The 27,538-nt window shown below is 42.8% G+C and overlaps 1 protein-coding gene across 1 annotated transcript; it reads right to left on the minus strand.

Moving 5' to 3' along the window:
• Positions 1–5,565: 5,565 nt before the first annotated feature.
• On the minus strand, positions 5,566–8,269 carry LOC109946104 (extensin). Its single transcript, XM_020552870.1, has one exon. It carries the CDS (start codon positions 8,190–8,192, stop codon positions 5,742–5,744), a length of 2,451 nt encoding a protein of 816 aa, XP_020408459.1. The 5' UTR covers positions 8,193–8,269; the 3' UTR covers positions 5,566–5,741.
• Between the last annotated feature and the right edge of the window lie 19,269 nt (positions 8,270–27,538).

A 27,538-nucleotide genomic window follows, 5' to 3' on the forward strand; every position in this document is an offset into this window, starting at 1 on the left:
ATATGCAATGCATTCGATTTTGCCCTTATAATCGGGTGTGACAGGAACCCCCATCATGACTTCTGCTATTCCCGCTACGGAGGCAGGTGACAAAGATAGTCGGAGGGGACTAGACGACAACATCCACCTACTCCCCTATGCAAGTCAACAACCAGCCTACGTCGCAACCTATTCCAGAGCCTTCACCCCACATGCTGACTGTTGGTCACTTGTTCTCAAAGGCTATAAATCAAGAACAAGGAAACACAAATGTTAATGGTTAAAGACCTTCGTCCTTCGTAACATTAGCTCCTTTAGGATATAATGATCTTCGGACGAAGGTCATGAAGGACGTACCTTCATCATTTCAATATACAAAGATATAAACAAAGACATATGGAATAGCTTAAATGAAATAGCAATTAAAAAGTCTCTAAGAAATTCATACCGTGCTCTAGGTGCTTGATTCAGCTCGTAGGTCACCTTATTGAGCTTAAAGACATGGTTAGGATACTTATCATCCTCGAAGTCGGGAGGTTGCTCAACTTATACCTCTTCCTTGATGGGTCCATTTAGGAATGCATTTTTTACATCCATTTGAAAAAGCTTGAAATCATGGTAAGTAACATAATCTAATAATATGTGAATTAACTCAAGCCTAGCTACGGGTGCAAAGGTTTCATCAAAATCCAAACCTTTGACTTGTGAGTACCCATTGGCCACAAGTCGGGCTTTGTTCCTTGTCAACACACCATGTTCATCTAGCTTGTTGCAAAAGACCCACTTGGTTCCTACAACATTTTGGTTTGGACGTGGTGCTAAATTACAAACCTCATTCCTATTGAAGTTATTGATCTCTTCTTGCATCGCCACCACCCAATTCGGATCCTTCAAAGCCTCGGCAACCTTTAAACGTCCAAGAGAAGACACAAAAGAGTAATTCTCACAAAAAATTGCAATATGAGAATGAGTGGTTACTCCATTATGTATATCTCCAAGGATCATGTCCACCAGATGATCTCTTTGAATGGTTCGGTGGACCCTTTGGTGAGGCACTTGACTTCTTTGTGGTTGAATCTCTACTTCAACCTACTTTTCTTGAATTTCTTCATCTCCCACTTGATCATTGACGTTATCTTGATTCTCTTGACCTTCATATTGAGTTGGGGGTTGAGCTTGGACGGAGGATGGTTGATCTTGCTCTTGATTGGGCTCTAGGGGACGCACATCCCTGATAGACATGTTCTGCAATGTCGTGCATGGAGCCTCTTCATCATCTAGTTCATCAATATCAACTTTGTCTTCTTGAGAGACATTAGTCTCATCAAACACAACATCACAAAAACTTCAACACACATAGTGGATTTGTTGAAGACTCTATATACCCTTGTGTTTGAATCATAACCAAGTAAAAATCCTTCTATGACTTTGGGAGCAAATTTAGAATTTCTACCTCTCTTGACCAAAATATAACATTTTCTCCCAAAGACTCTAACATAAGTGTTGGGGGCCTTCTCCTGCCGAAGCTCCTCAAAACAATAGGGCATCAATGGTTTCTAAGTCTATTTTAGGTCTTCCGAAGAAATGATGAAGCTAACGTTCGTTTGGGGCTTTCATTTGAGCGATGTAGATGTGAAAGCAAAGATAGGAAGCTTTGGCTTTGTGTTCTGAGCATGCAATAACAAGACATTAGAAATGAAGGAGAAAGGATCTGAAGGCTTGATTAGCACACTCATAAAGGAAAAGATGATGATACCCCTAGAGGATTTTGTAGTTTGAATGTTTAGGAGCCGAGGACATACTTGTAATTTTATATAAAATTGTATTGTAGCTCGCTATTATAAATAGAGGTACAGAGCCATGAAGATGGTTAGCTTTAGGACAAGAGAGATCTGAATTGCTCTACCTCCGAAGTTGTGCTGCTTTCTTACCTTCATATTGTCATCTTAGCTCTCAAAGGTATATCTGTAATCAAGCCTGAGCGCACAATAGCGGGTTGCGGTGGTGTGGGGGCACACGCCCTTAGTGTGGCTAGGGCTCGTCCACTCGGTGCAGCCGTGGGAAGTCGTGGCCAAGCTATCAGCGCACGCTGCAGCGAGAAGAGCGTCGAGCGCTATGGAGAGGGGTCGTGGGCGCGCTTGTTCAGCAAGGGGGTGAGCAACAGTGCAGTAGGGCTGACCGCTGGGAAGGGAGAGGAGGGTCGCATGATAGGTAGAGAGGGAGGGGCGCATAGGGACCAACCATGGGAGAGAGAGCTCGACCATGGGGCCATGGCTATGTGCACGCAGGTAGAAGATTACCCAAGAAGAGAGAAAAGAGAAAGGCAAATGAGAAATTGGGGAAAATTGGGATACAATGAGTTCTGACCATGGTCAACATGATTAGAATGTTGTTCTTATGATCCTGGAGAGGGAGGAGCGGGGATTTGGTTACTGAGTCTATGCTACTGAGCAGAGGATGTCACAACACCGATACAGAACAGAGAAGGGGCATACGTTTCTCACTGAGGGGAAAGGAGGGACATGCGACAAAGTGTCGTCGACGGTGAGGAAGGCGATGCTCCGGGCGAGGACAACGAGGAACGATGCTCCGATGGGGAAAACGATGGTGCTCCTCCTCGATTGTTGTAGGGGCGCTTCACCTGGGGATGCACACCTCCGTGTGTAGAGCGAGTGGAAACTGTTGTATGAGAGGGTATAGTGGACGAGGTGATTGTGCGATACGTGGAGGTTTTATGGAGCGAATGGAGGAACCGTCGCTCGACGTACGGAGGGAGGTGTTTTAGGATGTTACATCGGGGATGCTCCGGAGTGGTCATAATGCAGGCTCCAGTGCTCGTGGATGGTAGCGGCGCTGGTTGCGAGGGGAGAGTGCTCGGGTGGCTAGGGGTTCGAATTGGGGTGAGTATAGGGTATAGGGGGTCTCCACTAATACTCGTGCGCTATTGATTCGAGGGCGGTGGCTCCAGTGTGAGCAACGAGGTCGTGCTCCAGTTGAATGCCTGTGAGCCCACACCATTAAATTGCATGGTGTCGGGGGAGGAAGAGGGGGAGAAACATCTGCCTTGAATGCTCATCACGACCACTATCGAGTGATGGGGAATATCGGTGCTCATGCGAGGGATGACTCGATCGACGATGGCGTGCCCAAGTCCGGGAGCAGAGAGATGTGATAGATTAGGGATGGCTTGTTGGGCATTCGTGGCAGCGACTTGGGTCAGGGAGCGTGGAGTGAGGTTGACATGTGGGGCTAGGGCGATAGTGGCTCAGGCTGAGCGGGTGCGAGGGCATGCTGACAGATGGGGTCATGCAGTCCTACCAATCAAGCAACTTGGGCGCGTGCGCTATTTTATCTTTTTCCATTTTCTAAATTTGAATTAAAATTTGATTTTTAAATTCAAATAAAATGAACCTCGAACCACTTCAAAAGTTTATAGAAAATCAGAAATATTCAAATGAACATTTTGGTGGGGTTTGGGCTCATTTTTTCTCAGAATTTTGTATAAATATAGTTTCTCCTTTTCTCTCTATAGGGTAAAATAGGTAAAAATAAGTTTAAGAAGGAAAATAATTAAATTTCCCACAAGATTTGTAGTGTGTTGTTATTGAATTAAAAGAAATTTATAGTAAGCAAAAGTAGGGTGTTATAGTAATTAGCTAAGATGCAACCATATAGTCAAGAAACATATTTATTAATGCTATTAGCCATAGCTTTCCCATGGGATGAAAATATGATGCTCTGGAATCCTCTAGGGTGAAATGGCAACATAATTATTGTAGAATAAATCAACTTGAGCATAAGAAACATAAAAATCATGGAGATTTTATATTTATTGGATGGGTGCACATGCATGACCTGCGTTGATGGGACATGGTGGCAATGAGGGATACATCTAGCATTGGCATGGTTTGCTAGTGCTACTTGTGTAATGTGATCGCAATTTGTTAGGGATTGTTGCTCCTACATTACCGAGCTAGTAGTATGATGCTAAAAAAGTGGATAATGATATAACAAAGGTTATCTATGCACAAACAAGGCGAACAATCCATTAACACTTTAGCCTCATGGATTCTATTGTGATCTCTTCCTAAAAATCCTCTCTACCTTTATTTATGTGGATCAATAATATATGTTATTGTACTAGTACCATGGTTTGTATCATGATCTTATGAACTTGTATGATTTTTAGCTATTGTGAGAACTCCGACCAACCCTCACTTTGTGAGACTATATAATTCTTGTGAGATCTAATGTTTGGTCAAGCAATTTAGAGTTAGAGTGGAAAAGAGAGCAAGCCAAAGTTTGAGCCCATATGTTAGGTCATGAAATTCATGAAGCACTTGTTACTCTTAGACATGAAGCTCGCATAATGGCTATGTGTTGTTTGATGATCTTTAGAGCATGTGAAAGGTCGTAGGTCATTTTTATGGTTGTGATCTTGCCTACATATGAAAAAGGACAACCTAGTGTATTGAGGGAGGTGATTGAAAGAGACCTATCTTGAGCATGACCCATGTGTTGTTCAAAACCTCCTTAGTGGGGTCATAGGCACATCATATATGTTATTGAACTTTGATAAACCAAATCAGCATATCTTCACTATAGCTTTCTTGCATTTAAATTTATTTGCATTACTTTGAATTTTGCCTCCATCTACTTGGGGTGTGCCAAATTGTGTGTCGAATCTTTGAAACCTACAATAGAGAAGCTTTAGATAAGCTACATGATTTAAAGATTAAAGTTTAGGTTGAAAAGGGTATGTTTGTCTCTGTATAGTGCAAACTCATGAAACCCCATCAATCTAGTTTTGGTTGAGTTCTATCGATTCTCCATTTGTTTATTGACATTACTTATATGTTGCAGGTTGAAGATTCTATACATCATCAGCACCTTTAAGATATTGTGTGAATCTTAAAGAAAGTATTCTTGCTCTGCTATATTTTCTCTATGCATTCTGATAACTACTTTTAAGAATCTCGGTAACCTATTCATGAAACAACTATTCACCCCCACACACAAATCTTTTGGTGACACTCAGTCCCACACACCTAATGGTGACACTCGATCCTTTAATATTATCAAACAAAAAAGTTTGGTTTAACACAACCTAGAAGTATTTGCAATGGGTCGATAATGCATACTTCACATTGTTATGATAAGGCACTAACCAACATTTATGTGATGTAAGACTATAATCGTAAGTATATTTTTCATGATATGATTTCAATCAAATAAAAGTTATGTCACAAAATAGAGTAATTTCTATTCAAGGTCTTCTTTAACAAAATAAAATAAGACTTTTGATTTCAAATGAATGGTGTATTGTTTAGAGTGAATCATCATACATAAAATTAGTTTGATATTCATTTTTCTTCCCACATTCTACACAAAAGAGTTCAATCTACTTCAGATGTGTCTAGTTATCCTTTTATGACATGAAATGCCTTCATATGCATCCTTTAGTACCCTAGATCTTGTAATTAAATAATATACACATATTATGTAGCAGTTTTAAGGAGATGACGTGCTAGAGGTGTAAGAAATGTTGAGGTCCATGCATTCTTCCTCTTCATTTGGAAAAAAAAGTTTACTAATGAAAGCAACATAGTTCTTATTAAAATCTAACCACCATATAGAAAATCAAAGCCATGGTACAACAATAGAGTGACATCAAAACAAACTACAACATGGAAACTAACACAAGTTGTATGATGTATCCTAAACATCTGTTGGTATGATCATGGATGCCAAGCACAATGACATTAGTTTCCAACATACTGGAATGACAACAATTTCCATGGAAATTCTGGTTGTTGTGGCACACCCCACACAAATGCATGATACCTTCCAACCTTCTTGTATTCATCTTCCATTTTCATCACCAGGAAGTAGTTGTTACCAACGTCTACAGACATCATGCTCACTCGAAGAATTTCCACAAGAATATAATACTTGTTATTCTTTGATAATTGTTGCACAATAGATATTCCAATTTGCCAATACAAGCCATCATGGAAGTTGTTTATTTGTTGCCATCCTTTGGGTCCATCTGGGACACCATATGATGGGGGTGTCTGGACATGATCTTGGTCGGTTGGAGGTGTAGTAGGGGCACCAGGTGCTAGTGGAGGTTGCATGTAGCCTGGTGAAGTAGGTGTGGTAAGAGGGCTAAGAAGTGGTGGTGATGGTGGTTGGTTATTGGTTTGATAAGTTGGAGGTGAAGTAGATAGAGTAGTTGGTGATGGAGGTGGACTATTATTAGCTTGATAGATTGGAGGCATAGTAGGAGGACTAGAGGGTGATGGAGGTGGTTGGGTATAGGTTGGAGGTGTGGCAGTTGTACTGAAGGGTGGTAGAGGCGAATAACTAGATGGAGGCATAGATGGTGGACTAGGATTTGGTGGTGCATATTGATATGGAGGTGTTGGAGTACTAGTTGGTACTATAGGTGATTTATTATTTTGTTGGTATGTTGGAGGTGTTGAAGGGGTACTGGGTAGTGTTGGGGCTGGAATAGGTTGTTGTGGTACTGGGGATTGTTGTGGAGGTGAGCTAGGGGGACTCGAAGGATATGGAGGTGCATGGCTTAGGGGAGGCATATAAGGTGGACTAGATTGTGGTGGTGGTTGAGATTGTTGAGGTGGTGTGGTAGGAGTACTAGATGGTGAAGGAGGTGGAGAGTTATTTGACTGATATGTTGGAGGTGTGGATGGAATACCTATTGGTGTTGGAGATGGACTAGATTGTGGTGATGGTGGATATTGTTGTGGAGGTGTGATAGGGGGGCTAGATGGTGACGAAGGTGGTTGGGTATAGCTTGGTGTCGAGGAAGATGGACTTAACATTGGAGGTGAATTGTAGATTGAAGTCATAGAGGAAGGACTAGATGATGGTGGAGGTGATTGGTTATTTTGTTCATGTGTTGGAGGTGTGGTAGTGGTACTTGTTTGTGGTGGCATTGAAGACTGATGTGGAGGTGTGGTAGAGGGAACATATGGCGATTGAGGTGGCTGCATATACAATGGAGACATGGCATGTGGACTCAAAAGTGGTGGAGGTGAATGGTTAGTTGGAGCTTTAGCGGATGGACTAGATTGTGGTGGCACTTGAGATTGTTGTGGTTCTGCACCAGGGTTACTAGATGGTGGTGGAGGTGGCTTATTATTTGGTTGATATGTTGGAGGTGTGACTGGGGTACTTGAAGATAATGGAGATAGACTAGATTGTTGTGGAGTTGGAGGATGTTGTGGAGGTGAGGCAGGGAAACTCGATGGTGATGAAGGTGGTTGACTATAGGATACAGGTGTCATAGGTGGACTCAATGGCGGTGATGGTGAAATGTTGATTGGAGGATTGGCTAGGGAGCTAGGTTGTGGTGATTGGGGAGATTGGTTTAGAGGCGTGGTAGGAGGGATCAAGGGTGGCGGGTTATTTGGCGGATACATTGTTGGTGTGGTTGGGGTACTTGAAGGTGGTAAAGGGGAACTAGATGGTTGTGATGGTGTAGATTCATGTGGAGGTGGACTAGGTTGAGGTGGTTTACTATAGGTTGGAGGTGCAGTGGGTGGACTTAGTGGCGGTGAAGGAGAGTTGTTGGCTGGAGAAATAGATTGTGGTGGCATGGGAGATTTGTACGGAGGCATGGTAGGAGGGCTAGAGGGCGACATGGGTGCATGGTTATTTGGCGGGTACATTGGAGGTGTGGTGGCAGTACTTGAAGGTGGTGGAGGAAAACTAGATAGTTGTGGTGGTGTAGCTTGGTGTGGAGGTGGACTAGGAAGCATTGGAGATGGTGGGCTATAGGTTGGAGGTGTAGCGGGTGGACTCAATGGTGGTGGAGGTGAAGTGCTAGTTGGTGGCTTGGATGGAGCAGTAGATTGTGGTGGCCCTGACGAGTCATCGGGCGGTGATGAGGAATCTTGGCCATCACCACAATCACCTTTCTTTGGAGGCCCATGACCGTCATCATGCGGATCCGGGCCTCGCCCTGGCTTTTGGCAATGCGGGTTTTTCACCGGCCCAACCCCATTATTGCTGTCGCCTTTGCTGGTGCCTTGCTCTTCATCACCTCCCTTATCCCTCTGTGAGTTTGGACCATTGCCATCCTTGGAATCAGAACCATGTTCTTTATCCCCGGACGACTTGTCATCGGCTTGGGCTATGTGGAAGGTAACGAGGAGGGTGAGAAGCAACAGAGCTACTATCCATCTCATGGCAACAGATCGTTGGCTGCCAGCGATCAGGAAGCTAAGAGAGGTTACTACTGCCTAGCTACTAGCTAGCTACCTGCAGCTGGCTTGTGTTGCATGGGCAGGGCGACGGCTCTATTTAAAGTGGTGTGACACATAGCTAGATGCATAGGGTTTACTTGATCTGCTCCGACCGATCGAGTTGGAGATCAGCTTCTCTCTGCTCAGTGGCTTAATTGGATTTTGTTAATTCAGTGTCAGCTGCCTATGATCACTTGTCCACGTCTATGACCAAATAAACAGAATCTTATAAGCTGACAGTAGCCGTCCATTGCTAGATATCATTTCCTGCTACCCTAATAACGTTGACATTTTGCAGCGTGCGCGGATCTCCGCGCGCGCGCACGGAGCATCTTAATTACCTCAAGGATCGTGCCATGCACGGAGCATCTTAATTTGCTGACACGGCTGCATCAGGATTCAGGAGAGACGCTACAGCTGGGAAGATCTACCTGTGTAAACTTCGGATACTACGTATTCGGTTTGACCTTTTTTCTTAAGCTTTCTTCAGAATTTAATTTTACCCAGAGTGGCTGGCTCCGTGAAGTCGATCGCCTGCATCTCCACGTGTCGTCATCTCACATATCACGTGAGGCACCGGATCGATCTTGTAGCCATTTTGGAGGTACAGATAGCATCTATCGAACTCAACACCTGATCCAATGATGTCAGATATGATAACTATATTCAGGCTGATAGCACGAGTATATGCTCTCTTCGTTTCAAAATTACATTTACCATAAGGTGTTTTTCATGTAACTAATTATCTTGTTTTCGACACCATATGTTAATAGAAAGTCTCTTAGAGTCATATGACACTAGCTACACCTTGATTGAGTTTTAGCGACCTTTATTTTACACCAACCTTAGGCCGCTAAAAGTTTGAAAAGTTTGAAACGGACGGTTGGATGCTAAATCCTTTTTTTAGCGATTCTTGGGTTGTCGCTAATTCTCTAAAGATATAACGACTAATGGTTGGTGGTTAAAAGTCATGTCCACATCTTACAGCCAGTCGCTACAAGTTTTGCATCTGAATCCTTCACTAGTACAATTTGGCTCTATACCACTACAGTAAACTAACAAACATCTGACGGCCGCGTTATCTCCGACGGCTGCCCACGAGGCCGTCGGAGATAAGGTTATGTCCGACGGCCACAACGGGCGCTCGGAAATAGTGCTTATCTCCGAAGGCCTCGTAGGCAGCCGTCGGAGATAAGGTAATGTCCGACGGCTGGCAGCGTAGCCGTCGGAGGTAAGATTTTTTAATACCGCAGGAACCGGCGCGCGGTTCATTTTCACGCGCGCGCTCTTCTCTTCTCTGTCTCTGCCCGTCGCTGCCCACTGCGCCGCCGCCGTCCGCTGCCCGGCGCCGTCGCCCACTGCGCCGCCGCGCCGCCGCCCCGCCTCCCACTGCCCCGCCGCCCCGCCTCCCAAAGCCCCGAAGCCGTCGACGCAGCCCCGCCCACACGCCGCCCCGCCCACCCGCCGTCGCCGCCGGCCGCCGGTCGCCGCCCCGCTCGCCCCGTCGCTCACATCAACGGGGGTGCCCCGTCGCTGCCGGCTACATCTCCGCCCGCCATATTATCAAAGTAAGTATTTTTAGATTTATTTTGTATATATTAATATTGTTTTGTAGTTTCTAATGTTGTTATTAAATAATTAGTATGTTAAATAATGTTTATCTTATTATATCCGATGGCCTAAATTTGATTATTTGGCGAAATTTGATTATATGACCTAAATTTGATTACGTAATTAAAGTAGCTTGTTTTAGTTTATTTAGTGGTGCTTTAGATAATTTAAATTTTTAATTTCCGAGGGTAATTATTATGCCCTCAGGTAGCATATGCTAGTGCAGGAGGACAAGCCCATGGACGGTGAGATTATTTGATTTGGTTTTCAAAATTGTCATCATATGCTTGCGATTCAACTGAGCCATGAGTTACTATACTAAGTGCATGGTTCACTCTTGTAGGTTGGGTATTTTTGATTCTACGATTGATTCCAGAGAGCTGAGACGCCGTGGACGACAATCCACATCGTCGTCTTTACAGTCGTCCCGTTCACGATCAGCAGCCCATGAGATAGAGCTTGCGGTGTTGCATCAACAGGCAGAGTACCATCAATCAGTCTTGAGGGAACAATTGGAGTACCAGAGGCAACAATCTGAATACCAGAGACAACAAGCCGAGTACCAGAAGAAGAGGGACGAGTATTATGCAAGCCTCCAGGCCCAAAATCAAGCTCTTCTCTCGGTAAGTTGAAGTAACATTTTGTAGCTTATTTTGCAAAACACTTGATGTGTATCTTGTTTGCTCAACAATGACTTGTATATAATTTGTAGCAACTAGCCCAACAAGCGGGCGTCCCGATGCCGACATATGGGATGTCGCCTCCGGACTTTGCACTGCCAATGCCAATGTTGGCGCCTCCACCACCGCCTCCGTCACAATTCCCTATGGTATGTACACATATGCGTGTGTGACATGTTCATAGATGTCTTATGTGTTTAAATGAACAACTGAGTGGTTACTATTTCATGTGCTTATGTTATAGGGATTTCAGACACCACCCGCTTCAGTTGCCGCACCTGGAGATGGGTCTGGTCAGGACGACACAACACATTCATGGGTGAACAATCTTTTCAGCACGCATAGTCCAGCCGGAGGAGGTGGCGATGGATATGAGTGATAATGATGTAAAACACTTGTTGCAACCTTTCATGTGAAAGCCTATCCGTCGAATAATGTTCATTTTGGAGTTTGGACAACTATGTTTATGTAAACACTTGTTGCAACCATTTGGAACTATGTCGTTATGTTAAATTTGTGAATGTGAATAGTTATGTGACTATATTTGTGAATGTGTATACTTATGTGAGTATATTTGTGATTGTGAATGTGTATATGTGTATGAAATCTGTTTTGTATTTGCAAATGTCAGATTTTTTAAATTTCAGAATTTTGTGCAATTTCTGAAATATGCTATGTCCGACGGCCTAGCGTAAGCTGTCGGACATAAGATATATGTTATGTCCGACGGCTTAAAACCGTCGGACGTAATATATATGTTATGTCCGACGGTTTAAAACCGTCGGACATAACACCAGTGGGCCCAGGCGACGGTTAAAACGGTTGCCACGCCTTACCTCCGACGGCCCCATCGGACCGTCGGAGATAGCTTATGTCCGACGGCAGCCGTCGGACATAACGCTATTTCCGACGCCCTATCCCCTACGGCTTAAAACCGTCGGAGATAGGTTAATGCCGTCGGACATAACCTATCTCCGACGGTCCAAAGCTTATGTCCGACGGCTAAATTCGTCCGTTTACTGTTGTGTACAAGCGGTAGGCTTTTTACATCACAGGCGGTTCGGTTAGAAAACCGTCTGTGATGTCCCAGGCGGTTCAGTACGCCTATGATGTATTAGTATCACAAGCGGTTTTTGTTTAGGACCGCCTGTGGTGCTCTATTCTTTTCACAAACGGACCCTAAGGAAAAACCGCATGTGATTGTGAAAATATGAAAATACAATTTAAATGAATTAATATTTTAATTTTTAACAGAAATATGCAAATACAATTTAAATGAATTAATATTTAATTTTTAACATAAATATGCAAATACAATTTAAATGAATTATAATAGCACACATAGATAACTAGAGAGATTTTAAATTAATTGGCAACCACAATTCATAGTCGATCATACATGATAACAAATACAATTTGATTCATACAATTTTTCATGAACTACCATTTTTCCGCATGTATGGCTTTAAGTTCTTATCAATTTTCTTTTCCACACGCTTGATTCTCTCTAGACCGTTAAAGACGAACATCTCTTCATACTTATTGTATTCCTCATCTTGGTCTCCCACATTCTCAACTCCAACAATTTTTTGCTTTCCAGAAATAACTACATGCATCTTCTCATCTGCTGGATCGAGTACATAGAACACTTTTGTGCAACACATTCGGCGAGAACCCACGGGTCATCTTTATATCCTACTTTCTTTAAGTCTACCAGTGTGAGTCCGTAGTTATCCACTATCACCCCCATGGGATGTTGTACCCATTGGCACTTAAATAAGGGTATTTTCATGCTTGGGCCATAATCAAGTTCCTATATTTCCTCTATGAATCCAAAATATGTGGTCTTCTATCCATGTAGGTCAAAAGCATCGATACGAACACCGCTATTTTGTGCAACACTTTTTATGTCTTTTGATTTAGTGTAGAATGTGTACCCATTGATGTCATATGCTTGCCATGATGTCACAAAACACGATGGCCCAGAAGCCAAATTCTTCATTGTTTTCTCTTCCAAAGAGTCTTCGAATGGGATGTTTTTGTCCATTAACCATTCGCTGAAACGATGTTTGTGCTCCCTCATGATCCAGTCCTCTGTGCGGTTCTGATTTTCTTTACGAAGCTCATCCAGGTGTTCCTCTATGTAAGGCTCGGCTATCGTGAGATGTTGTAGTACACTACCATGAGCACAATGTACTAGCTTGTAATACTCAACGCGAAAAGTTTTCTTGCCCATTCTCCCTCTCCCACATAGTTTACCCTCATGTTTAGGTACAGGCACACCTATCATTGTTCCGTCACTGATGTAATCTATACAGCTCTCAATCACTTCTTCTGTAGTGTATCCCTCCATGATTGAACCCTCTGGGTGAGCGCGATTTTGCACATAACCTTTTAATACTCCCAGGTATCGCTCCAACTGAAACATATGATGTAAATATAGTGGCCCTAATATTTTTATCTGATCCACGAGATGTATGATTAGGTGTACTTGCATATCAAAAAATGGAGGAAAACACATTTCAAGCTTGCACATAGTCTCGATGATGTATGCCTTTAGATAGTCCAAGTCTTCTAAAGCTATTACTTTTTGTGAAACCGCATTGAAAAAGTAACACAAGCGTGTGATGACAACTTTGACATGCTCTCTTTCGAGGGCTCTTACCGCAATTGGGAGGAACACCGTCATCATCACATGGCAGTCATGAGAGTTGTAGCCAAATAGAGACAAGTCCTTCATCCTGACTAGTTTGCTGATATTGGATGAGAAACCTGTGGGCACTTTGACCCCACGCAAACATTTGCAAATCTTTGTTCTCTCCTCGACTGACAAGTTGTAGCTAGCTGGGGGAGGTAAGGCTTCCCTTTGCCACTATCCACTGGATGAAGTTCCGGTCTGATTTGAAGATCTACTAGATAATTGTGTGATTTAAGTCCGTCCTTTGTCTTACTCGGCATGCCCAGCAAGGTTCCAATGATGCTGTCAAAAACATTTTTTGTTACATGCATCAAATCAATGTTGTGGCAAATTTCCATATCCTTCCAGTATGGGAGGTACATGAAAAAAATTGATTGCTTCTTGAAAGTTGTGTAAGTTGAAGGGTCAGTTCTCTTTCTCTTTTCTCCTTTGTTTTTTCCCTTTCCGAATACAACATGAATGTTCTTTACAATTTCAAAAACAAGTTTCCCACTATAAGGCTTTGGTGCACCTTCACTTTCCAGTTCATTGTTAAATTCCTCTTTCATCTTTCGGTACTTATACTGCTTCATCAAGAACTGTCTGTGTCCCATGAACACCAACTTCTTGGATGATTTAAGGTACATGGAAGCAGTTCCATCGACGCACACTACACAACCATTCTTTTCTTTAGTCTTTTGCCCTGATAGTGTGGCGCCACCGGGAGAATCATGGATGGTAACAAATATAATTGCTCTTAAGTTGAAATACTCATGGCAATATCCCATATTCTAACTCCTTCATTCCAGAGCTTTGTCATATCTTCCATAAGAGGTTCTAGGAACACATCAATATCAACACCAGCTGATTTCAGACCTTGAATAAGAATAGTCAACATAATGTACTTTCTTTTGTGACACAGCCATGATGGAAGGTTGTACATTGTTAAAGTCACGGGCCAGGTGCTATGTACACTTCTTTTTTCACCAAATGGATTCATTCCGTCTGTACCCAAAGCAAATCTTACATTTCTGGTTTCTTTGGCAAACTTAGGATACATAAGATCGAAATTTTTCCATTGTGATGCATCAGCAGGGTGTCGAATCTGTTTGTTATTCTGCTTGCGATTTTCAGCATGCCAACGCATAAGCTCAGCCTCCCTAGGATTTGAGAACAAACGTTTTAAGCGATCAATTACTGGAAGATACCACATCACCAAAGTTGAGATCTTTGACTTCTTTTTCCCATCCATGTCATCAAAAGTATCATCGTCACTTTCAGGTCCAATAGTGGATTTCTTGTTTTTATTTTTCTTCGGGAATTTTTTTACATAGTCTTGATTGTAGCTCTTCTTGTATCGACTGACATTGCAAACTGGGCATCTTGATGCGTTCTCAAAATCGCCATGATACAGAATACAATGGTTCGGACATGCATGAATTTTTTGCACACCCAGAGCTATGGGAGATATAAGCTTCGTCGCTTTATAAGTGCTTGTTGGCAGTTTGTTGGGTTTTGGTAGTAATTGGGACAGAAAATTCAAAAGATCTGTGAAGCTAGTATCAGACCATCCGGCGCTAGCCTTCAACTTAAGAAGTTCTAGAACTGTACGTAGTGTAGTAAACTCTTTGTCACAACCCTTTGATTCATCATATAAAGGTTCTTTTGAGGCACTTTCCAGTCCCTCCATTTTAGATAGCCCTTTCTGCGATCCCACAGAACTCAACATTTCTGGTTCCATATGGCGCAACATCTCTTCGCAATCAAATTCTTCAAAATCTTGATTAGCATCCACATTATCCACTTTACCATCAACTTTAAGATCTAAAATTCCGACAACTCTCTCGTCATTACCAGGCACTTCACACGGATCCAACTCACCATGTTCTGACCATATCGTGTAATTGTTTTTAAACCCTCTTTTTAGCAGATGTGATTGGATTACTCCTGTATTTCTCCAAGCTATCTTATTATCACAATCGATGCACGGACATAATATCTCCTTGCTCTTTCGCAAATTCGCGTGCTTGTTGGCCGCTTCAATAAAGCTTCTCAAATTTCGAATGTACGACGGATGTGGTCTTGGCACATTGTACATCCAACCTTGGTGAATTACCTATCCCCATATTGATTAACATCAATAAAATCATTAATTAATTGAATTCATCCATAAAACATGAAACAAATTGATGTGCATGAAAATGAAACAAACATTGCAGCAATAGGTACCTTGAGGTGAGACAACTGTGTTTCTAAAGAATCTTTAAACTAGATCAACTATTACAAGTCCAAATCTTAGAATTCCTAAGCTTTTCTTCAAATCCGGTCTATATTACAAAATTGAGGCAAAAAATCGCATCAAAATGAGAAAGAAAACAAATGGAGATCATATATATGCATAAACTATTGAAATCAATCAATAAACTCAAAAACAAAACCTTCTCCCTGTAGATCTCAAAAAATACCCGCCGTCGCTACAGTGCTGTCAATGTTCTGGGAGATAGGGTTCTGGAACCCGTGGGCTAGTCCTTTTATAGTGTACACACATCACAGTCTATCACAGGCGGTCGGAATAAACAACCGCCTGTGATGTTATCTATCACAGGCGGTTTTTCTAAATATCCGCCTGTGATTGTTTACAATATAAAAGGCTTGTTGGTCGGCAGGAACCCTAACTCGTCCTGCCCGAGCTGACACAGTTGCGCCGCCAGGCTGCCGCCGTCCCCGTCCTCAAGCCCGAGCCCGAGCGCCGCCGTCCCATCCCCGAGCCCGAGCACCGTTGTCCCGTCCCCGAGCCCGAGCGCCGCCGTCCCTGTCCCCAAGCCCGAGCGCGAGCGCCACCGTCCCAGAGCCCGAGCGCCGAGTGCACCGCCGTCCCCGAGCCCGAGCGCCACCGTCCCCGAGCCTGAGCGTCGAGTGCGCCGCCGTCCCTGAGCCCAAGTGCCGCCGTCACGGTCCCCGAGCCCGAAGCGCCGCCGTCCCCGAGCTCTTTCTTCTTCCTCTCGTAGTAAGGTCAAAGTTCAGGTTCCATTTCTTATAAGTTCATGGCTCGAATTTCCTATATGTGTTTGAATCATATATGTTAATTGATGGCAGATTACTTGTGTTTGAATCATATATGTGTTTGAATACACAGCTGGATATATATGTGTTTGAATCATAGCTTAGGTTAATCAAATGGTTAGGTTAATCAAATGCTTAGGTTAATCAATTGTTCAAACACATTAAGGTGTTAATCAATGGCTATCCCTGATTATCAGTGCTTAGATTAATTATTGTTGGTGTTTTCACTTACATATTTTGTTTGGTTGTCAATATGCTTATTGCTTGGTTGTCAATTACTTGTTTGGCTATCCCTGAATCATATGCTTATTGCTTGTATACCATTAAGGTGTTAGTATCCTTCGAATGAAGAATTTTGTGTCCCTCCATCGATTGGGATCTATTTTTATCCCTTCTGATTAAATGTTTTTTCACTTACATATTCAGTTATAAGAAAATCTCCATAGTGATTGGGGCAACAATTCTATTTTTAGTGTTTTTTGACTACCTATCTTTGTTTGATAATCATTAGGGCAAATGTGCTTATGGCCACATACATCATGGAAGTACATAGCCATGACAATGTTATTATCTCCCTATGTTATAAGACTTGTTCTTATCTCCCTTCTTAGTTTTTTGACTACCTATCTTTGCTTCCCAACCCTATGTTATAAGACTTGTTCTTATCTCCCATCTTTGACTTGTTCATAGCCATGACAATGTTATTTGGACCCCTCTTTTTGCCCTATAAGCCACATCCTTGTTTTCCCTCTGATCTCTGCCTTTGTTGCGATCTCAATTTTGATTGTGAGACTTGGTCATTTTCAGTTTTAGAGATGGAAAAAGAGCCACTTGACATGGTTGAGAGCTCAGTTCGAGTCATCGAGACACATGTTGACATCATTCGTAGTCTAGTGACTGATGGGGTTGTGGATACTAGTGAACCGGAATCAGTGTACACACTTAAGACCACTTTGTTTCAAATTGGAGATGTATGCGACATGCTTGAGAAGTGTGCTCTGTCCATCAAAAAGTATGCTGATCCAAGAGGGCTAAAATTATTCAAGATGAAGCCCTACAATATGCTGAAGATGATGAAGCTGCAGATGATTTGGATGAACTCCCAAGCCTAGATCTCCTTACTCAAGCCGACATATTGGAAAAATATTTTGTAATTGAGTATGATAGCGACCAGTCAAGGGGTTGTTGATGTTTAGTCCTAAACAACACGATATGAGTATCGTAGGTTTCACTCTTAGAGATAATGTATTTTGTATGAACCTCTTAGAGAGTGTCAAGTCAATGAACTATCTTCGAGTACTATTGGGAAGTGGATCTCTTTGATGTATTTGTTTTCCCTAGTGATATTGATGGTGCCGAGTAGCACCATATTTGGACTTGTGTCCATATCTATAGATGCTAGTAGTTGAGCACTAGCGCCTACAATCTTGACTACCTCATCCCTATTCTCTGTTTGGGACTTATATGGAGAATGGCATCGGCTGAATGCCTGAATCGGGTCGGGAAGCACGGAGCAGATAGAAGTGCACTTTCCAATGCAGTTAGATAGAGAAGGCATGGCTGTGATGTTATAATGTTGAAGGACCCCAAGAAGAGATTATGGCCTATCATCCACCACCACTGCCCGTTATTTGTGGGCTTCACCGAGGGCTGGAAACATTTGGTGACAGCAAACGACCTTCGGGCTGGGGACGTCTGCGAGCTTGTTAAGGGGACAGACGATGGTGAGCTGGTGTACTATGTCCGGATGTGTGGTCACAAAATTTAAAGCCGCCCCAGCTTCATGTGTGCGCTTCTCTTCTCTTAGGTGGGGTGCTAAGTGATCTTAGTAGCCGACATAAGAGAAGAGAAGCGCACAGATGAAGTTGGGGCGGCTTTAAATTTTGTGACCACACATCCGGACAGAGTACACCGGCTCACCATCGTCTGGCCCCTTAACAATCTCGCAGACGTCCCCAGTCTAAAGGTTGTTTGCTGTCACCAAATGTTTCCAGCCCTCGGTGAAGCCCACAAATAACGGGCAGTGGTGGTGGACGACAGACCATAATCTCTTCTTGGGGTCCTTCAGCATTATAACATCACAGCCATGCCTTCTCTGTCTAACTGCATTGGAAAGTGCACTTCTATCTGCTCCGTGCTTCCCGGCCCGATCCTGCCCCGGAGGCAGGTTTGGGCTCGATTTCTTTTGAATCACCTTTTCTCCAAGTTCCCTTATTGATGGAACCAGTATATCAGACTAACAGTATATCCCTTTATCGATGGAACCAGCCGTGCACTAGGTACCTACTAGGATGAATGTGGTCTGCACCGGTGCGTCTAACAAAGTTGATGAAGACACGACCAAACTTGAATGGCATACAACGAGCAGCTCTGGTGAAGGGAGCGGGGAGGATAGTTCTAGTGACGACAATCCTTGTCCTCCTATACCTCCAAGGAAGAAAAAAACATCAGATGAGCTTGATGTCGACTATATTCCCAACGATGAAGAGGTAAATAGAAATATGCCGACTATATTCTAAAATAATGTTCATATATGAAAGGCCATTAATTGTTTCAATATATAGATTTCAAATGAAGAGAAGAAAGAGGATGCATGTTCAACACGAAACACGGAGGATGCTCCGATGCCTGAATCATCCGTTTCACATAAGCGGAAACGAGGGCGACGAGGTCCCAATCAGATGAAAGAAGGTGCAGTTATGTACGTAACAAAACTAAATGCAGAGGGGTTTCCTGAAGAACCACTTGACGTGGTTACAAAGTTTCGAAATTCCTGTGGGTCTACTGTTAGAGATATAGTGTCAATCACACTTCAAAAATGGAAGGATTTAGATGAAGACACCCGCAATAAGCTATGGGCTAAGTTGTATGAGTCATTCAAGTTCCCAAAAGGCACAGAGGATGCAGTAAGGAAGTTGATGCTCTCTGCTATGGCCAAGATGTTTCATGGGTGGAAGGCTGAGATGAATAGGGAATTTGTTAAGAAGAATAAGGTTCCTCCGCCCAAGAAAATGGGGAAAATCACTCAAGCTCAGTGGGAGGAATTTGTTCGTCAGAAGACCGAACTGAAGGCCAAAGAACTGGGCAAAACTAATTCTCAGAGAGCAAAGATGAACAAACACCCCCATCGCCTGGGGTCAACTGGATATCACCATAAAGTTGTGCAGTGGAACAGGATAATCGAGGAAGTTATAGCTAACGACACTTTGGACCCAATATTAAAAGATATCGATGAGCGAGCTATTCGTTGGATCTTAGGTCGGGCAGGTTTGAGTGAGGACGGCAAACTTTTGCATCTAGAATTGGTAGGCGAAGTTTCAACAAAAAATTAAGAATATGCAGATAAGAGAAAGAAGGGCAAATTTAAGCCTCGAAGGGAGAATGACATACTAACTGCAGCACTAGGCAATCCTGAACACACTGGACGGGCTCGGGGAATCTCTTCTAAGATTTCCTGGAGAGAGGCGTTTCCAGAGTATGTGTCGTCATATAGGAAACACGAGAAATCGAAAAGGACCCTTAAAGAGACTATTGATGAAAGGGTACAAAAGGCTATTAATGACGTGATGAACAAAATGAAGAAAACATAATGCATATCATTTGAACTCAAGCCAGGCCACATGAGTCCACCTATAGTCCCTAGCAGCGTAGGATCTGTGCAAGACTTCACCAAGTACCCTGTAGACGATATTGTTGAGGACAAGCCTTGCTTTCTTCATATTCCAATCAATCAATCTGGGACAAAAACAAAACAAGCTGCTACTGGTTTGGTAAAACCAGGACTTGTTAACTACAAGGATAATCATGTCCCGCCACACTATGCTGTGGTCCAAGTTCTAGAGATCACAGATAGTGGTTGTGAAGATTGGGAGATAGACTTTCCAGTTGAGGGGATCATAACTTTGCAGGAGGCAATGAACAAGTTGGTCCTTTGGCATCGACGCGACATCAAGTTGGGTGATGAGCCGATCTTAAGCCATGTAACGCGTCATAAGTCACCAACGCCGAATTCAACACCAATGCAACAGAAAGATAGTTCGATCATTCCATACCCCATGGTGCAGGAAAATAAGACACCGACCTCCACAAAAATCGTTGAAACTTTCATATCACCTCTTGCGAAGGAACTCGACGAGGGGGACGTAGACAAAATTGTTCCTCAGAATGTCGACGCAAACATCAAAAAGGAAGCAAAGGTTGACACCAATGTTGAAGGGCCAACTATTTCAAAGAAAATTCATCAGCGAATCGCCACTGACGATGTCAAGAAACCGTCAGAATCAGTGGCACGCTACCTCCATAAATTGCGGAGAGTTATGACAAATCAATCAAAAGCAGAATCAGCATCTCATGGAGTACGCACACGGTCCCAAATAGACAATTTCGAAGTATGGGAAGAAGATGGAATGATTCATACTCGAGAATCATTACGTCTTAAAACCAATATCTCGATATACAAGAAGGAGGATGTTCCTCCTAAATTTGTGAATGGGAGGCCGTTCTTGACGATGGTGCAACTTTCTAAGTTGTCGACTCCGGAGATTAGAATGCATGAGTGGTACATGGTGGCTAGCAACAAATACAAACTCGAGGACTTCACATTTGTTGTGCCAGAAGATGCATTTTGGAGCAATGATAATATAGAACCTGTGCGGCATTTATTCTTTGACGATCTCTGGTCGTTGTACCACCGACAAAGGATGGAAACCAACTACTTAACCCTCTTTTGCTTGTAAGTACCTCTAAACTTTCATATTTGTTAGTTTTGTACACGCACACATAAACGAGAGTCTAACGATTAACACTTTTACACGTAGGATGCAATACATGGATGATAAGAAGAAACAACTTAAGACAGGGTTTCTTGACCCGTTGATGATATCCCAAGCTCGCTACAAAGAAGTTGCTCGGAGACATGGAGAAGAATACAAAGACTTGGATGATGCTGAATTTGAGAAAGCCGTCAAACAGAATCAGAGAAAGAAAATGAAGGTAATGGCGGCATACATTGGACGAGCCATGTATAATCATGTACAACATGGCAAGGACTTAATAATAGCTCCGCACCACTTTAAGTAAGTTCTCGACATGGTTTTGAACTATAAATTATGGCAATCGTGATCTTAACATGTGTTTTCGTCTATGTCTATATAGTGACCACTACATTTGTATCATGATCTTTCCAAAGCATGGTAAAGTCGTGGTCTTCGACTCACTGAGAATGGAAAAGGCTACGTATAATGACTTCTTGAAGATTTTAGATAAGTATGATTATTATTGCACACTTGTACTTATTACAACTTAACAAATGTATTCTTAATCTCACAATGCTATTCTTATATGCAGTGCATACCGTTTTTATTGGAAAGGTCTTGGCGGCGAACATCCAGAGGACAAGCCTAATTTGTCAATATCATTATTTCCATATGGTGACAAACAACCTCCGGGTACTGTCCTGTGCGGTTATTATGTATGCGAATGGTGTCGTGTCACCTTTCATTACATGGTCAATCGTGAGGATGTAAGTTCGCTATCATTGTCTATGTTGCAATTTTTATGTTATAATTGTTGCTCATCACATTACTCTTAGTACTGCTTGCTTTTTGCTTTCATTGCAGGTTCCTAAATCCAAGATCAATACTGAATGGTTAGAAAGAGATATGGTTTCCATCGGCGTGGCTAAGGTTGTAAAAGACTTGCTTTACTTTATGCGTCGTGAAGTTCTTTATCAACAAGGGCTATTCTACAATACAAATGGAAATTTGCAACAATTCCCAGAACTAAGTTTGTACACGATATCACACAGTGTTTAAATCTTTAGTTAGGAACTTTAGATGTTTAGTTGTCTATGGAACTTTGAGATGTTGAGTTGTTATGCTACTTGATATGTGTATAAATCTGTGTATGATGGAACTTGATATGTGGATGAATATGTGTATGGAATTTGTGTATTATGAATCTGTGTATGGAATATGTGTTTGAATCTGTGTATGGAATATGTGTTTGAATCTGTTATTAATTTTGTATATGAATCTGGAATCTAAATACGAATTTGGAATCTGTATATTGAAATACAGTCGGACTTATATTTAAAACCGCCTGTGATGTTTGTCTATCACAGGCGGTTCTTTTAAACTGGACCACCTGTGATGTGTGTATATCACAGGCGGTTCTTTTAAACCAGACCGCCTGTGATGTGTGTCTATCACAAGCGGTTTTTGATTGACCGTCTGTGATGTTGTTTTACATCACAGTCGGTGCACCACAAGCGGTTCCTGGAACCGCCTGTGTAGAGGCTAACCGGACCGCCTGTACAGAGGTTTCCTGTAGTAGTGCTTAAATCAAATTGTGTCATATCTGATTTCCTCCAAACAGAGAAAATGTCTCACCAGCGACCAAATTTCCTCCAAGTAGCCGCCTCCACAATGTGCACCCCTGCCGTCGACTCCCCTCTAAGAGCTTATTAGATCTGTGGTGCTATGAAAATCTATGTATGTCTATCTAAAATACTAATTATGGAATACTAATTAATTGTATATGTCTATGTCACTATGTGTTTATGTGTAAGAAAATCTATGATTTGTGGTGATTTTGTATATATCATTAACTGTAATTTATTATTGTTAACAATTGTAAATAGGACAACTTTCTGTTGGTTGCTAAATGTATAGTATAACAACCCACAGTTGGTCGCTAAATGTATAACAACATACAATTGGTCGCTAAATATACAATATCAGCAACGGATGATCGGTAGCGACGGCATCTACAACGACCATTTTTATAGGCCACTAAAGGTCTTTAGCGACCAATCGTACGTCGTTGGAGACGCTTTTAGCAACCAACCGTAAGTCAGCGTAAATAAACCGTCGTGTAGTGTAAGTCTCAACATTAATCATGAAATGACGCACTATAAAAAAGATACATCCTAGAAATTCTTGAAAATCAATACTACTAATTAGACGTGGCAAAACTGCCCAATTTAATTCGGATGCCCTAGCCGACCCCTTAGCACGAATCATGTCCAACACCAAGCCAAACTCAGTATTATGTTAGGTCATACTAAGGGCATGTTTGGGAGAAGAAGATTAAGGGAGCTAAAATTCTCTTACCATTTAAAATTGAATAGTAAAAGGATTTTAGCTCCTCTTCTCCCAAACAAACCCTAAAAAAGACCTAAAGCATCCATGTTTTGATGATTCTAGAACTACATCCACAATCCACAAGTCTTTGTTACAAAAACTTTTTAACTCAAATACAATTCAAATATATCATTAAGTAATTTTTAGAAAGAAAGACAACAACTTTGTCGATTAATATATAGAAGAATAAAAAAATAGAGATTCAAGCATAAAAAGTCTCTAATTGTCTTTGAACAACTGCCACTACTGTCGACCAGACCACTAGCAAAAAGATCCTGCCACTACTCTCGACTCGACCCTAGGAAAAAAACATGAAAAACTGGATCTAGGACGACCACAGCAAAAGATCGACTAAAGGAACAAAAATAACTAGAAACCTTGAAAGATAAAACTGTTAGAATCTGTGGTGCTTAGGATCGATTCATAAGCCCCTATAATAAGTCAGTTATTTAGTTGGGCAACCCACTTATTCTCACTTTCATCTTTATTTGAGAAGTTGTGTTGGCTATGTGGAGAGTCAGTAAATATGATCAATTGTTCAGCGTTATGAAGATTTCCATATACCTTTTCTTGTGCTAAAAGACTACAGAGTCAGATATGATGTTTGTGCGCTTTCGACACATGTCTGAGAATAGGAGCAGAGGTGGAAGGCGTGCTCAACAAGAGCAGCAGGCACCCTAGGAGGAGGCACCTCAGCAGCAGTTGCCACCGCCACCCCCTGATGACTATTGAATAGATGTTCCTGATGCAAACTCAAGCAGTCCAAGCGATTGGCTAGACTTTAGCATCAATGCAGCAGGTGCAGCAGCAGCAACCCCCACCTCAACCTCAGATGCAAGTGCAAATGCCACCGATGTCCAGAGACAAGCGGGCGGAGTTCATGAGGGGTCATCTCTCTGTCTTTGCCCATTCTGCAGACCCCATGGACGCCAAAGATTGACTGCATACTGTGGAGCGTGAGTTGCACACTGCTCAGTGCAACGATCGTGAGAAGGTTCTGTATGGTCCCCGCCTGCTAGGGGGGAAGCACAGTCCTAGTGGGAGTCTTACCTCGCCACCCATGCCGACCTTGAAGCCATCACCTTGGAGGAGTTCAGGGACAAATTCCGTCCCTACCATGTGCCTGAAGGCATGATGATAGTAAGGAAGTAGGAATTTCTAGCGTTGAAGCGAGGTCCATTGTCTGTCCGTGAGTACAGGGACAAGTTTCTGCAATTGTCACGTTATGCACCTGAAGATGTCAATACAGATGCCAAGAGATAGTACCGTTTTCTAAGAGGTTTGATTGATCCCCTTCACTATCAGCTGATGAATCACACTTTCCCCACCTTCCAGCATTTGATCGATAGAGCTATAATGACTGAAAGGGAGCGCCGGTGTCACACCCGGTTTTGGAAAGCAAACCGAATGCGAACCATGTACGTGCCAGGATCAGAAACTCACGTACACAGCGATTACATAATTGGACATCGTCACACAATGCTTGAAATAAATAGCGGAAAGGTATTTTAATTACATCAAGATGTCCAAGACATCCACAAAGTCTAATACATAACTGTTGTCTTTAACATCAATATCAAAGTGCGAAGAAACGAAATGTAGAAGATAAGCCTACACAGGCAGCTGACTGGGGGTTTGCCACTAAGAAAAACTAGAACTCATCGTAGTCCTGGAACTCCTCAAAGTCCTCCATGTTACCAGCATCACCTCCTGAGCACTGAGTACACTGGGACAACCTGGGGTGGGGGTGGTTTGTAAAGCAAGGGTGAGTACACATCAACATACTCAGCAAATGTCCCGTTTGGCTAAAGTGGACTAGCTGTATGTGGGGTTGAGGTTAAGCAGTTGCTTTTAGTTAGTCAAACATTTATTACTATTAGTAGATCCAAGTTTTAGTAATAAACCAATTATTACCCAAAAGTACTCCCTCCAAGAGGAAATACCAGAGATCAGAATTATAACCAACATTATTAACCATCCTCATAAAAGTAACCAAAGTTCTTCTAATCAAAGAGGATTCCAAGGCTGCTCTTAACTGTGAGCTCAGCTGATATACTAGTTTCTAACACTTTGCAGAGGTTGCACACTTTACCCACAAGTCGTGATCCCTTTCCAGCCTGGGTTGTACAGACCCGATCTTCACTACCGAGGTCAATGGCCAGGGATACACTACGTAGCCTTTACAAAGACTCCCCTGGTGTATAGTTGCTCATTAGGTTTTGTCAGTCGTACAAACGCAGTACACCTCCCCAAGGTGGGTGACTAACAAAACCAAATCGAATGAACCTCTGCACACCCCCTTGGCAAGCGAGCACTACGCCCCGGCCCCCATTAACGGCCCTCAGGCAAAGCCAACTACACCCCAAGGTTCATCTAATTAATCAGCTAAGGGTGTCCCATTCCACCCTCATGGTTGCAATGTTATCTCAGGTGGTCACTCCATGAACAGGTCCTTACGGAGAGGTACTCAGGAAAAATGGCCTGAGCCCCCTAGAGTATCACAATATCATCATCGGGATAACATCATCGTATCATAAATAATCACATCATATTCATTGATTAAGTTAAAGCAATAGCATAAAGCTAACCATGATAACCCAAAAAGGTAAACAAGGATAAGGTAAATACAGACTAGTCAATCCTTAGGTTCAAATAATGTAATGCGGGACAGTGAATTATAAAGTATGTAAGACATAATGGGTCAGAGGACACGCACCAGGTTGTTGCTCAGGGAGGTCTTCAGCAACACACTCGGGAACCTCGGACTGCTCGTTGTCTAAATAAAGCGAGCATACATTCAATACATTTGGAAAGTACAAATGAACAGCACACCAAAACATGTACAAACATTGGAGTACATCTCAAAAGGCACAATATTAAATAAGGATGAGATCAAAGTATAATATGAACTAACTTCATTTAGGAGTTGATTATTCTTTAAGTGTTGTCCATAATTACATAACCTAGTTTTATTTATTTTATTGTAACCTAAAAGTTAGACCAGAGATGAATTCATGTAATACAGGTTATTAGTCTCACAAAACTAAATATACTTTAACCCCTAGGGTTTTCCTTTTATTTATTTTATTAAATAAACAAACCTACACATATGCTAGTTCATAGTTAACCATAAAATTAGAATGTACAGACAATAAATGGAACTAATTTATTTAAACAGAGAATATTCCTACGAACATTTTGCAATTTGAATCACTAAATTGGAGTTCATATGCAAAAGATATGAAATAAACAAGTTTGGGAATTTAAAATATGAAACTAGGTCTAATTCTATAATTATTTAAAAGTCTAGGGTTCAATCTGCAAGATTACAGGGGCCTGCGCGCGAAAACCAGGGACGGCGGGTTAATTCCAACTAATCCAAGGGTCTCTTAAGCAAAACTACACATGAAAGGGTATCGGACGATCTCAACCGTTAGATCAAAAATCAATGGCCGAGATTAGATATGCGACCGAGGGTGAGCACGTGCGGGCGAGCGATCGCTGACAGGCGAGCCAGGGGTGTCAGCGACCGGGAAGGGGATGGGCTGACCGATCAGGCCCAGCGCCAGGGGACATAGGCGCTGATAGGCAGGTCCGAACGCAGGGCGCACATGCGCGAAGCTGTATCTCGTGATGTGGGCCGTGCGATCAAGATCGGACGGGGGAGATCAACAGGGAGGGGGTGAACGGTTGGAGGCGGCGCCTCTCCTCTTCGTGGCGGTGAAGTCGTCGGAGTTGGGGCGGGTGCGTGCTACGGCGGTTCCGGGGTCGCCGGAGTTTGTTAGAGATGGATAAGACGACACCGCGAACTCGATGGCGGGGTTGTGGCCACGATACCGGGGTCAGAGAGGGGGAAACAGCGGGGGAAAAGCTCCGGGCGGGCCGGGGTAATTCCAGTGAGGAATTCCGACCGCTAGAAGAGGCAATCGGTCGCGATAGGGCTCGGGCTAGTTCCAGTGGAGGTGGGGGAGCATTATGGTCCAATAACGAGGCACTGAACGGGGTCGGGTTGGCCGGACACCGTGCGGGCGCGGCGAGCAAGCGTGGCTGCACGCCAGCGAGGCCCAATTGGCTACAGGTAGGCGTGAATAGGGGAAAACAAGTACGGGGATGGAT

This window comes from Zea mays, chromosome 4 (genome assembly GCF_902167145.1).
Source record: "Zea mays cultivar B73 chromosome 4, Zm-B73-REFERENCE-NAM-5.0, whole genome shotgun sequence".
NCBI lineage: Eukaryota > Viridiplantae > Streptophyta > Magnoliopsida > Poales > Poaceae > Zea > Zea mays.